Source organism: Emys orbicularis, chromosome 11 (genome assembly GCF_028017835.1).
Source record: "Emys orbicularis isolate rEmyOrb1 chromosome 11, rEmyOrb1.hap1, whole genome shotgun sequence".
Classification (NCBI taxonomy): domain Eukaryota; kingdom Metazoa; phylum Chordata; order Testudines; family Emydidae; genus Emys; species Emys orbicularis.
Genome location: NC_088693.1, coordinates 12,331,585 through 12,345,112, shown reverse-complemented (window position 1 = coordinate 12,345,112; position 13,528 = coordinate 12,331,585). Strand labels below are relative to the sequence as shown.

Sequence of the window (13,528 nt, the reverse complement as noted above, 5' to 3'; positions counted from 1 at the left end):
AAAAGAATCACACTTCGTCTATGATGACTACATCAAGCTCCTCACCAAATTGCTTCTCTGGCTTCTGCATCAAATTCAAGGGACTTATACCAGCTTTTAAAGCCCTATGCCACTTCGCTCCTGCTAGCCCCTCTCAACTACATCTTCCCCCTGTCTGGTTTCCTTTCCATGCCTAGAACCTTCCCCAAACCAGTCTGCTATTCCTCCACTGACTCACTCCTTAAACACTTCCATGAGGCCTATGCATCCTAGCTTTTCCCCTCAAATAAAGTCTAAAGAACTATGTTAATAGTGCTCATGCTGCAAGGTTTCATAATCAAAGCAGCCACATGATCTTATTGTTATAACCCTTGACTTCCCTTCCCCAACCCTCACTGTCTCTCATATCCTTGCCTCCTGATAAACCTACTGTAAGGCATGCCTTAATTTAGATAAGCACGGTCAGGGCAGGAGTGTTCTCTTGTCTGTAAATCAACACATTTCTGGTACTGTATAGATAAAAATGAAGATTTATCTAAATGAGCCACCACCCCCTCAGCATGTATATGGAGCTTTGACATCAAAGCCTTATTGTGTAATGCTAAAAAAAGGGGATTCCCCTTCTCATGAGATTAATTACTGTGCAATAGTTATCTCGCTGTAAAATCCTAGCGGAGACAAGGTACCTGAAGTTTTTACCTGAAGTGGCTGAGAGAGGTTAATACTTTACTGCCCTGCCCCAGCAGTCACCTCGCCTAGTTTACCTTTCAGTTAAGCTACAGAGCCTTGTCTCCACTAGGATTTTACAGCAGGATTGATAATGGTTCTTACTGGTAACTTTAGCTATTCTACAATAAAGATGCACCATTTCCCCCTCTTCCCCGTAGTACAGAAAAAGGCATGGATCTCGAATATTCTTTTTTTAATAGACTGAGAAAACCAGACGAGCATAGAGAATAGAAATCCAGCCTTCAGAGTACCAGTCCTGTGCATTCTTCGCTAGAGCAGCGTCTCCCTAATTTATAGCTGTGCACACTTCTATAGGGTGTATGAGAGAAATAAAAAGCAGCTAGATAACTTACATCCTGCCTCTCATTGCTTTGGCTTTTTGTTCCTCTTCAAGGTTTCTTGGGGGAGTTGAAGGCGTCATCCCTTCATTTAAACACCCAGTGCCATCTTTTAAGCTTCCTCGATAAGTTCCTCCTTCTAGGGTCTAAAAACCAAAGCATTATAGAACAAATGTTATCCTTGATCTGCAAAGCTAGAGTTGCCTTCTGTTGCAATAGTCGCCTCAGCAATCGTGAGTAGTGGAAACTGAAAACAGACTAATGGAGCAGTGGTTATGTCCCCCACTGCCCCGCCTCAGAGGTTTGGTTATATTTCAAGTGGATATAGAAAAGACAACCTGAAACCTATAGTCTGATTCACTGCAGCACAGCAGAAAGCATACACCATTAAGCACAGGATGAAAATGTTGGTTATGCTAAAATAAGCATCTCAAAATTATTCAGAACAATCTGCAAAGAGAAAAATCCCATGGCCTTCCAAAATGTGATAGAATTAGGCTACAAGCATTTAGAATGTTGTTCTGTGGAAGATTAAATGAAGATACCTTCCAGTAAAGTAACATACAAAAAACGGAGACATTGGTCTGAAACCCATTAAATATTACTGAGTTCACTACAGGGGGCGGCGAGAGGGAGAATAGATATCCTGCTATGAAAACCTCTAACAGACTTAATATGCACTTTTTAGGTTTATCAGTCTCACTTTAATTTAAACCTTTTTGGTAGCTGTGAAATTGCTAGAAGTTACTCTTCTTTTCTAGTGTCCTGCTTCTCCAGTCACAACAAGCCTATTTCATTCTGAAATCCCTGTTTCCTTCAAATGCTCAACTTCGCCCTCATCCAAGAGCATACAACCCTGAGGACAATACTTTCCCCAACCAGATACTATCTCTGTGTGCTGAAGTCTCAGACTGAGAAAGCACTGAAACCAAATTACTACTTCTATTGCGGAATCACTTTGCCAGATAAAGCTGGTTCCACAGATTCATAGGAATTCCAGCACCGCTTGTTTTATTATTCTCCTCACCCTGAAAATGAGTGCAAGAAAATGAACCTTCACAGGCTCAGCATTAGGTCTCCCTCAACTCTGACTTTTTCATTGAGCAAAACTTGTTTAAGCTGTAGCATTTGCCCAAGTTTACAGGCACAGGGATGTTTTACCCTATAGAGGATTGTTTCAAGGAACAATTAAAGGAAGCCAGAATCATCCCTTCCACACTATAAGCAACTGCCCAATAGAAAGATTGTAAATTGCAAATGCATTACAGTAAAATCTAGACTAAATCTTCTGGCTTTAGTCTATAGTGCTTTCACCATGGTAGAGATCAGAACACCACAAAAAACAAAAAACAAGGTTTTTTTTTTAAATAGCAGAAGAGAAAGTGACACAGGTGGTGCTTTAATTTCAATAAGGTTAATCACAACTATTATACATTAAGAGGTTAAACAATTTTGCTATTTAGTAGGAATGCAGATTCATTAAAATTTTCAGAGATACACACTTAGGTCAAGCAATAACGGACAGCTGCTTCATAGCTAAACTCCCATGGTAAAAAAAAAGTTCCCATATGATAAATAAGGCCTTGCCTTTAATATAATCCAAATGTGTGTGTCTGTTCTGAGGAATGGCTCTTAGACACGAATATATGAAATTCACCAGTATCATACAGTTCAAAGGCTACACAATGCTTTGAAAATTTAACTCTGACTTTGGTGCAACATCTGCACAGAAGCTTGCAACTGCATTTAATTTTAGTTGTGGAGTAACAACTATTAGAACTTCTACACTGAACTGGAGAGTCTAAAGGTTAATAAAAATGCAGCAGGTGCAAAGGAGCAAGGAAATAAGGCAAACTGTCGAACTCATGCTACAGATACAAGTTATGCCTATTCTGTAGATAATTTCCAAGACACTACACTTACCAGCTTACTTTTGACCAACTTTTCTATTGCACTGACAAGATCCGCAGCAGTTGGGACATCAGAGGAGCTCTGACGAGCAGCTAGCAAAGAGGAGGACTGCAAGACACCAGTTTGCAAAGGAAAAGCAGGTTAGCAGGATGAGAAGGGGTTAGGAAAGTGACCAAACCAGCAATCAGCGAGGTAATGTTTGGGACTCAAGCAGGAAGAACATGGGCGCGTGAGGATCACATGCATGGTGTTAGGTGGCTGACTGTCACCAGACTAGCAAAGCACAGAATTAGCACTGGAATTCTGGTGGCATTTCTGTGCAGGATTCAAAAATTAGTTGCTAAAAGAACAGGTTAAAAGGGCGACCATATTTCCCAAAGGAAAACGGGACACTGTGCAGGACTGGCCCGACCCACTTGCCTGAGCCTCCCCCTAGGACTGGCCCAAGTCATTTGCCCAGCCCTCCTCCTCTGCGTAGGGCTGGCATTACCACTTGCCTCCCTCCCCATTTTCCTATACATCCCTCTCCCTTTTTTTGGGGGGGGGGGCAGAAGTGGGCATGAACAAACAGGACAAATGCCCACTTGATCAGGGACAAATGCCCACTTTTGCAATAAAATAAAATGATAATAATGACAGCCAGGACAAGGCTTAAAAGAAAAAAGAAAAAAGAAAAAAAAAGGGACAGTCCCAGCCAAAACAGGATATATGGTCACCCTATAATTTAGAAAAGCAAGTTTCCTTACTCATGTTGCAAGTCACAGGTAGATTATAATGAATAAACACTTTAAAATTCATTTTCTTCCTTTCCAGGATCTCAATAGTTTTACAGACACTACAAACTGCTTACCCAAAGGTAGACAATACTATCACCTTGATTTTACAAGTGGGAAAGTGAAGGCACACCAGGTAAAAAAAAACAAACAAAAACAAACAAACAAACAAACAACCACCATTGACCAGCACTCCTTGGGAAAACAAATAAGTCAGGCATCAGGTGTCTTGTGTTGGGCATCCAAAAACTGAGGCAAAGTCAACAACTTGGGCAAGGAATTTAGTCAGTTTCACTTGCTGCTTCTCATACATTAGCACCATTCTACAACATTTGGGTTGCAAAGTGTTTTTTTTAATTTTAAAACTATGGCCAGGCCTATACTACGGGTTCTGCAGGCACAGTTGTCAGGTATGTGAACAAATGCAATCCCTGACCAACATAGCTATGCCAGCAAACTGAGGCAATGGGTCCCCCCCACACACACATTTCTGCTGGGTGGCCTGCCCCCCCCAGGCCCAGGGCCGGCTCCAGCAAAACAAGCAGGTGCTTGGGGCAGCTAATTTCTACGGGCGGCATTCTGGCGCTGGCCATCATAGGCGCAGACTCCGGGGCATGGGGAAAAAGTGCCCCCGCCACCCCAGCTCGCCTCCGCTCCGCCTGCTCCCTTGAGCGTGCCACCGCAGCGGAGGTGGTGGAGCAGGGGTGAGCTGGAGCGGTTCCTCTACCTCCCTCCCCATTACTTCCTGCGCCCCCCCACCCTAGCTCACCTCCGCTCCGCCTGCTCACCTGAATGCGCCGCTGCTCCACCCTCCCTCGCCTGAGAGGGAAGGGGGAGAAGCAGAGCAGTGGCGCGCCCAGGGAAGCAGGCGGAGCGGAGGTGAGCTAGGGTGGGAGGTCGCGGGGGGCATGCAGGAAGCAAGGGGGGGGGAATGCGGCACACCTGGGGGAGGAGGCAGGACTGGGGATTTGGGGAATGGGTGGAGTTGGGATGGGGCCGGGAGCACAAAAAAAAAAGGGGGGGGCGGCCAAAGTTTTTTTTTGCTTGGGGCAGCAAAAATCCTAGAGCTGGCCCTGCCCAGGCCTCCCCATCCCCCAGCATGGCCACACGTCCCAGTTTGAAAGCCTGTTCTAGACCAGAGGCAACACATGGGGCAGTCATGTGCCCCCCAAACTTTTAAATTATGGGCCCTCCCCACTCTCAGTGGTTATGCATCACCTCCGCCAGCAAAAGCCCCCAGCATAGATTTAGTTATATTGGCAAAGCTGAACCAACAGCTTGTTCTGCTCAGGTGGGGGGGGGGGAAGAAGAGGAGGGGGAGAAAGGGGGGTAACCTTTGCCAGCATAAGCCAGGTCCACACTAGGAGTGCTTTGCCTGTACAGCATACCGATATAGGAATACCTGTAAGGTGCTACTACTCAGGACCAGGCCTATGAAAGGAAAAAAGTGCTTCAAACACACCCCTATGTTCAAAGAAACAGCTCTACAGGTGTTAGCTTAGGGTTTTAAGACAAAACCCTAACATTGTTGAACTTGGGTTCCCAAAATTCAGCACCCTAAATCCATATTTAGCATCTACACTTTTTTTTAAAAAAGTGCTCTAATTGTCAATAGTGATGAGCACCCACAATTGAGCACAATCAATAGGTGCTACGAACCTCCAGCACCCTGAAGACAAACACACTTACGTGAGAAGAGTCAGGCGGATAAAAGATCTATACTAGCTCATCTGAAAATACATTTATCCTGTACTGAAGACAAGTGCTGACTGCATCTCTGTGCCCCTTGATAATAGGCTCTGTGCATGATTTAATGGCAGCCAGCTATAAAGAGTCAACTGCCTTTACAGTCTATCCCATTAGAATTATAAAAGGCTTATCTATCTCCTCAGTCACTTAGTGAAGGGTTGCAGCTTTTGGGGGGGGGGGAGAGGGGGAGGAAGAAAGAAGGGTATTGCTTCAATGAAGTCACTACTCAAGTTCTAATGAGTGCACACTGGAGATTAAGAAGTGTTGGTGAATGAGACCCAGGAGAAGTGACATTGGAGATTAGGCACGTGGCCATCTCATTAGACAGACTATTGTGGGGGGGGTCAGAAAACTGACAGCGGAGGGCTTACTACTGTTGAATGATACAGCAGCAGGGAAAGGGGGCAGAGGAGACTCACCCCACTCACTTTTCTTGAGGCAGTTCAGAAAATGAACATATTGCCATTCTCTTTTGTAATTTTGCCTTCACCCAAGTGATGCATCTAATCAACAGCTCTAATTAAAACAAAAAGTTACAGATCAGGTTAATTTACCATTCAACAGAGGAATTCGCTTCAGAACCAGAATGTAATAATCTTTAAATTCTTATTCAAGATTACATGCAGCTATTGAAGCAGGAGAGGCATCTCTAGCAAAAAGACTGACAAGCAGGGTTCTGAAGAGAGAAAATAGCTGGATGTTTAAGCCACCATTTTCAAATGTAGGTGCTTAAGTAAGTGTGCCTGATTTTCAGGAGATGCTCAATGCCGTAGCTCCCACTTATTTCAACTAGTGTTGAGCCTGCTCAACACTAGTGAAAAGTCAGCAATGTAGATATCTCAATGGTGATGTAGATGCTGAATATTGAGCACTTATGGTTTTTGCATTTATACTGCTTTACATCTTCAGACCACTGTAGAGACATGAATCCAAAGCTTGGGGGGGGGGGGGGGAATTTGTGCCAATACTGGAACTTTTAAATGGTTTCATAAGAAAAAGTCTTGATATGGATTAAAAAAAATTAAAAATGCACAAGTCTTCCAGCTTCAAATTAAAGTAAACTAGATTCTCTTTAACTACGATGGGTGTTGTTAGAATTTCCCCATATGCAAGCTGTGTTCCTCATTATTTTGATAGTCAAGGTCCTCACAATCAGCATGTGCAGACTCACAATATTCCAGTTAGATAGGGAACAGAATGGAGCTAATCACTGACTGTTCCTCCAGCCAAACCAAAAATCAGTTCCTTTTAAACCAAAAAACATTTAAAAAAGAATTTTTCCTTGCCAAAACCAAAAGGAAAGAAATTGTTTCATTGAATAAAATGTTTTATTCGGCATTTTTAAATGAAGTGTTAATTTGAGAATACTTGGTTTCAAAAACATCAATACATTTTGTTTTGACATGTCTGAAGTTTTTCCCCTCCACCCCCCTCAATTTTTTGGCTCAAACTCTCCATTGATTTTACAACTAGTTGTGATGCCCTGAAAAAAGTGTGGCATTTGGCAAGTTTGCTATTTGTTAAGAAAAAGTGTAGCCAGCTCTAATAGGGAAGTACTATTATTCTCATTTTACAGATAGACAGCGGAGGCACAGAGACTAAGCAATTTGCTCAAGAAGTCTGTGGAGGAGCAAGGAACTGAATCCAAGTCTCCCAAGTTCCACATTAGCGTTCTATCCACCAGACCATCCTTCCTCTCATAAAGACAGGACCTCAATGCAGAGTAAAGTCAGAGGCACAGTTTCAAGCGAGTGGCGAAGGCCCATACTAGGCTGTTTACATAAGGGTGAATGTTTGAAAGTGAGTGTGTCAACTCACACCCCAACCTGCATTTTAAAATCACCTAATTCTGGATCCATGCTCAAAAGTTAGAATACAAGCCAAGTCTGCCAGTTATTCTCCTTTGGGATGGGGGAAGTAATCAGGATGCCAAAAGGCTCTGTAAAGTTTATCTATATAGAGAAGAAAACTGATTAGTTCATCATTGAGTGTTAGAGGATCATGCATGTACCATAGACACGAAAATCTCCTGGCATGTTAAGCATCAGAAGTGGTGACCAGAGGCACGAGAGATTAAAAACAAAAATCTAAATTCTACAGGCAACCAGCCAGGAATCAGATTAATACCATACTGGTATGGATCCAAAGCTTGTTCTCCAGACAGCCAGCAGTACATGCAATACATAAGGTCAAGAGTCCATGACTCCCAGCTGCTGCCTGCCAGTCTTGCTGCCACCACCCAATGTTTTAACAGAAGCTGACAAATGAGAGGAGTGCCCCTGAATCTACCCTGTATCACTCTGATCGATGGGTCCACGCACTGGCTAGCTGGCAGAGACTTGCTGCTCACTGCCCTTTCTGAAGCTCCTAACCTGCCATAATCCTCCCCAAAACCAGCAGGTTTTGGGGAAGACTTCCTGATCTCTCCCATTTTTGCCTCTTTGCACACAGTAACTAACTGGATCTTGAGGGGAGGGAAGTATAATGTTAAAAAATGGATGCCACGAGAAAAGAAAGGAAGCAGCTAACAAGAGAACAGATTTGTAGGAGTTGACAGAGCAAGGAAAAAAATAAAATATGTAGACAAGACAGACAACCAAGGCAATTAACTGAACACAAAGCAGATCCATGGATCAAATTCACAGGCTAAAGTCTCCCCTCACTCCAAAGCAAACCGAAATAATCCAAGGATTCATTTTATACACCATTATGCCATTCATCACAGCAGAATGCCTCCAGCAGCCTCTCAGTCACAGGCAGCTGAACGGCACTAGCAATAAGTAAAACTCCCCAAAAAGCCATAGAGCTCACTTTCCAAAACACAGGCACCTTAATATCCACATTGGGTGATTAAATGGACATTCAGGCACCTAAACAACAGTAATCTGGGTGCCTGAGAGTCCAGATGGCTAGTCTAAGATGCCCAAGTTTGAAATCTGAGCCCGTAGTAGCAGAAATACAGATGGCACAATAGAAGAGAAAAGCCTATTGACAAGTAGCCTACCAGCACTACCAGCATGATGCACAAGCATGGGAAAGAACGAAAGATTTCTATAGGACTTTGAGCACCTAAGTTGTTGCTACAGTGCATAAGAGAAGTTGGCATTGTTTTTTTGGTCAGGGGAGTGAGTACTCCCAGCTGTCTCTAGAGACCCAACAAATAATACTTTGACCTTATATAGCACTTTTCATTTCTAAGTTCCAAAGCAGTTTAGAATGGTGCATAAGGACCTTTCTCCCCATTTCACAGATAGGAAAGCTAGGGCACAGAGAAGTGAAGTGACTTACCTGAGGTCACACAGGAAGACACTGGCAGGACTTGGATTAGTGCCCAGGTCTCCTGACTCCCAGAAAGGAAACTGACTGCATCTCATGCATTTGATACTATGTCTGCTCCATTCACTGGGGCCAAAACAATCACCAACCAGCACATGCATTGCTATTGTCAGATACCAAGGGCACTTATATATATATATATAAAATATTCTATTATTTATTTTCATGTTTCACAAGTGGAATTTATGTAATATATAAGTAAAGTTATAGAAACCCTGAACACACAAAACAAAGAAGTGTCCTTATGCACCAAAGCAAAGACTACAAGGTTGGATTGCTCAACAGGCACCATTTTCTTAAAAGCTATTCAGTGAAGGGTTCTGAACAGCAGCACAAGAAAATTGTCCACGGTAACCGGACTGACCTATGTCTACTGGAAGAATTCTTCACTATTAATAATGTAGTCAAATGAATAAAGCAGAGTCATTTGGGGGAACACAACTAGCCAGCAAACTGGTTAGCAGCAAAGTCCTACCATCTCATCCTGCGTAGGGTCATTGTCAAAAATCTTCATAGGAGGAGGAAGTGGTGTGTGGGATTCTTCATCTGGCTCATCTTCTCCCCAACCCTTCTTACTCTTCTGAAAGCAAGATCATCATTAGACACAAAAAGGCTGGTTATATGAACACACCACTTCAGAGCCTAGCTAGCTACCTTTATGCTTATTTCTAATACAATAGCTGTATCAACATAGATATGGGGCAGGGAGGATTATGGATAAGTCTGGCTGCCATGACAAAGGAAAGTCATAGTAAATATTTTTTTATTATTGAGCGATCAGCCAGGGACAATATACTCTTCCAAAGCAAGTTGATGAAAACCATTAAATAATAGTTAATGGGACACTTAAAAAAAAAATCTTCCTATTTACTCTATTGCCTGACAGAGGCCACATCTAATTTAGATTAATAAAAGGTAATGTAAAGCTTTGAGTTTCTTATCTCCCCCATGCATTTAAATAGTGCGACCTTCATTTTCTGTTCAACTTTCACACTAGAGCTGCTGACAGGATGGATCATGAAGTAACAAATTCTAGTCAGAGTGTGACACAGGGAAATGGTGGCCATTATTGCTACAGACAAATATTTAACAGCAAAAAATGTTGGTATAGCTTACAAAAGTTAGTGTTTTCTTTTAATAGAAAAAAATCTCAGTTTAAAAATATAGATATCAGCATAAATTGTTGATCATTGCTCAAGAATGACTACTGTGCATCTTAATCTGGAATTCTTGTTTAGCAATTAAATTGAAACAAACACCAAACATCCTGATGTACAATAATTTTGAAAGTCTCAGCCCTAATTAATGCTAGATTTTCAAAATGGAAGGATCATATCTATGGCACAAATATAATCAATTTTGTTTGAGTTATTCTGAAGTGATATTAGATCTTTCATAATCACACTGTAGTTTTCCTGTAAGCACAAAAGGAGATTCTCCACCACTCCCACTCAGCCCCACACCTAACTTAGCACACTTTTAAAGTGAAAGTAAATGAGAACAAGGAACCATTATTCCAGAATAAGAGTATGTACAAACAGTTACTCAGGAACAGCTGTTCCTGACTATGTGTAGACGAGTCCTTACTCAGGATTGACAGACAGACATCACTGAATGCTCTGCCCAAGATACAGTCACATCTGCATTACTGTTAATACATACCTCATCTGCACTGTCCCCTTGAGGAGTGGTCTCATCTCCAGGCTTCGGTGAACCAAGGTCAAAGCTCTTCCTGCCATCTCGCACTTTCTTCTGTTTTTTGATGTTACTCTCAGTCTTCCCACTGTTCAGCCGACGCACAGGACTTGTCAGCCATTTTTTCAGTGTGTTGGTTGAACGCTTTGGGCCAGGAGAGCTCTGGATTGAGTTAAGGGATGACTGAGGCTGCAAGTTGGCCACTGATTCTGACTTGCCACCATTTTCATTGGATGAGACTGAATATGCATCTGAAGGAAACAAAACAGATAACTGATGACATTGCCTGCTGGCTTTCTGGGACTACCCTAGATTAGAATGTACCATGATACGGTGCATGGGGATTTGTGCAAAGCAGAACAAAATAAAGATGTTTTGAAAAATAATTTGTCAAGTGTTGAACAAGTCAGTGTTTTCTTCAGAAATGAATTCTAGAGCAGAGCCCTCTTCACCGCATATCTGACTGAAAAATAAGATGATTAAGATTCCTCTAAATCCTATACTCTTCTCATTTCCCTCCATATTACCTGTACTTGTGAAACAGCACACACACAAAACTATAACTAGATTCTCAGTTCCTACCCCAGACTCCACTGTGAAGTGAGAGCAAGGCACAAAATAGCTACAGCAACAGGGAATACCAAAGCTCTGCCAGCCATCAGCACCTAGTCAGTCTGTTCTGTTTTGTTTCAACTACTGCCTGGAAACCTAAGTGATCACATGTAAGTACTGTGTGTCTTCTGATAGTGGTACACTGATGGGTTTTTAGGTTGAGTCCCTGATCGTGTGCTAGCTTCTTGCAAGAAGTGGGAAAGTAAAGTATAGCTTCGAGAACTGCTTCGAAGTCATTCCTGACAGGCTCCTCCTCTTTTTGCAGGTTCCCTCCTCCTGCTCAGTAAGTGATGTCCTTGGTTTGAGTGAAGCCCTTGAACCTTTGATCTGGATCAGTAGTGGCTGGCTCTAGATTCAAAGTGAATCATGCTGTGCAAAACTGACATCTTTAGATCTGGCAAAAGGTAAATGTCACTCCATTTATTTCAAAGCATTGAATCCTATTTTGGAAAAATAGGATTAGGAATTTTGTACAGATTCCACTTGGGTAGCTAGATTTTGTTTTCAGGACAGCAGAGGTTATATGTACTGTATCTTTTAAAGATTGGCAAGGAGCCAGGCAGTAGGGCAGCCAGGGAAAGTAGTTGGCAGAACCTCTACAGCCAAAAGGAGACTTGGGGTTTGGGGATAATTCGGTGTTCCTTCAGTGTACAGAAGTGTACTTTGACGTTGCCCGATGAAATCAGCCAGGATTATTGAAGTTGAATTGAAAGTGTAGGCTCCCGTTCTCCAGTGTGCCAGGTCTGCTTCTCCCAGGGCAGACTTAGAAAACAGGGCAGAAGGGAGAGCACCCAGCATTGCAGAAGCTCTTGTATTATCTTGTCTTCCCTACCCCACAAAGGGCGCACAGTAAACAGACAGGGAATAGAGGATGTGGATGGGTTGGGTTTAGCGTGCGGGTGCTGGATGCGGTGGTGGGCTGTAATATACAGGAGGTCAGACTAGATGATCTGGTGGTCCCCTCTGGCCTTAAAACTTTGACTCTCTCCCTCTCTATACTCCTGCAATTCCAAGCTGCCTGGAGGCTGCTGACATCTGACAAAAATAGCAAAGTCCTAGCTTGTACCAGGTGACTGGTGCAGCACTTGCTGGCTCTAGGATCGGCTGGCACTCAAAACTGACTTAATGGCTCTGCGGATCAGTAATAGGATAATGGACCCTTTACCTCCTAGGCTGCCAGTTCAAATCCATCCCAGGCCAATAAGGACCAAAAGTCCACATCTTGACCATTCAGCAGATTGTGTGAAAGGAGATCTGACTGGTACTCGGTAAATGGTTTTGCACATCACTAAAGCCACAACCACATTTGGCATCCTCTCTGGCAGGCACAGCCGCAAGACTGAATTACACCCCCCCAGAGAATTGTGAAAATTGCCCTTTCTCCTCAAGCGGATTCTACAAGAGAGGCCCATTGTTGGGAATGGGCCGTGGGGGAAAGATAGATGGAAAAGGCTGATTAGGTTATGGGGAACCCATTCCAATGGGAGCTCATTGCACAGCACATTCTGCTGTCAGAATGCTCTCTTTTCCTTTTCCTTATGCATCCGAGGAAGTGGGCTGTAGCCCACGAAAGCTTATGCTCTAATAAATTTGTTAGTCTCTAAGGTGCCACAAGTACTCCTGTTCTCTTTTCCTTTAATCTTATGTGTTCCACAATACTGGAGACTTAAAATTCCACTTGCCCTACAGGAGTTTCCTGCTTATAGGGTGAATTCCATGGCATAACACGGATTTCCCACAAAACAAGACATTTTTCCCTTCAGGACAAGTTCACCTTACTTGTTCCATTTGTTGTTTTGCTTTCCTAATGATAGAGGATTGTTCTGACAAATTGTGATTATACAGCAATGAATTCAAACGGGTAGTGATCACTAGATTTATTTACCCTCCCATCAGTGCCTCTCAGTAAGAAGTAGATTCAAGATGGCTGATCTTCTGGTGGAGTTTGTTTTGGATCATAATGTTACTTTGAATGCAAGATAGGGGTTTCTTTTCAGGTTTGTCTGTGCATACTAATCAGCAGACAGCTGCTGTTAGAATCCCCTCCCCCTGGCCCTCCAGTGAGCATAGTACTCTATGGCCTTGAATACCCTGCAAATGGGGCTAGCCCTTGATGTGTGGGCAGTACGCCAGTACATGTTTAAATTGAGAAACAAAAGAATCCACTCTCCATGGCTGCCAAAGTGGCACCTTCCATGAGCCCATGAACAAGTTTTGTACATGTCAGTAACTTTAAAAAGTTATTTTAACTGCTAGAGTAGCTACTCTGTGCAAAGATAGCTTCCTGGAAACAGATGTTCAGTTTCAAAGTGGAACATTTCAGTAATAGAGAGACTTTGCTGAGTGAAGAGATGCGGAAAGTGCATTCCACAGCTAACATGCAGGGAGTTTAAACTGGAGAGGGAA

The 13,528-nt window shown here is 42.9% G+C and overlaps 1 protein-coding gene across 3 annotated transcripts in view; it reads right to left on the bottom strand.

The window, feature by feature from the left end:
- The window catches only part of KALRN (kalirin RhoGEF kinase), a 730,922-nt gene that overhangs the window by 71,981 nt on the left and 645,413 nt on the right, over positions 1 to 13,528 (bottom strand). For 2 of the 3 annotated variants that reach the window (XM_065413425.1, XM_065413427.1), the window contains 3 exons: positions 10,478 to 10,761; positions 9,291 to 9,395; positions 1,062 to 1,192 (listed from right to left, as the gene is read on the bottom strand). In XM_065413425.1, the coding sequence (XP_065269497.1) occupies positions 1,062 to 1,192; positions 9,291 to 9,395; positions 10,478 to 10,761 (520 nt within the window). Of the gene's footprint in view, positions 1 to 1,061; positions 1,193 to 2,969; positions 3,066 to 9,290; positions 9,396 to 10,477; positions 10,762 to 13,528 lie in introns of all 3 variants that reach the window. The other variant, XM_065413426.1, reaches the window with a different exon arrangement.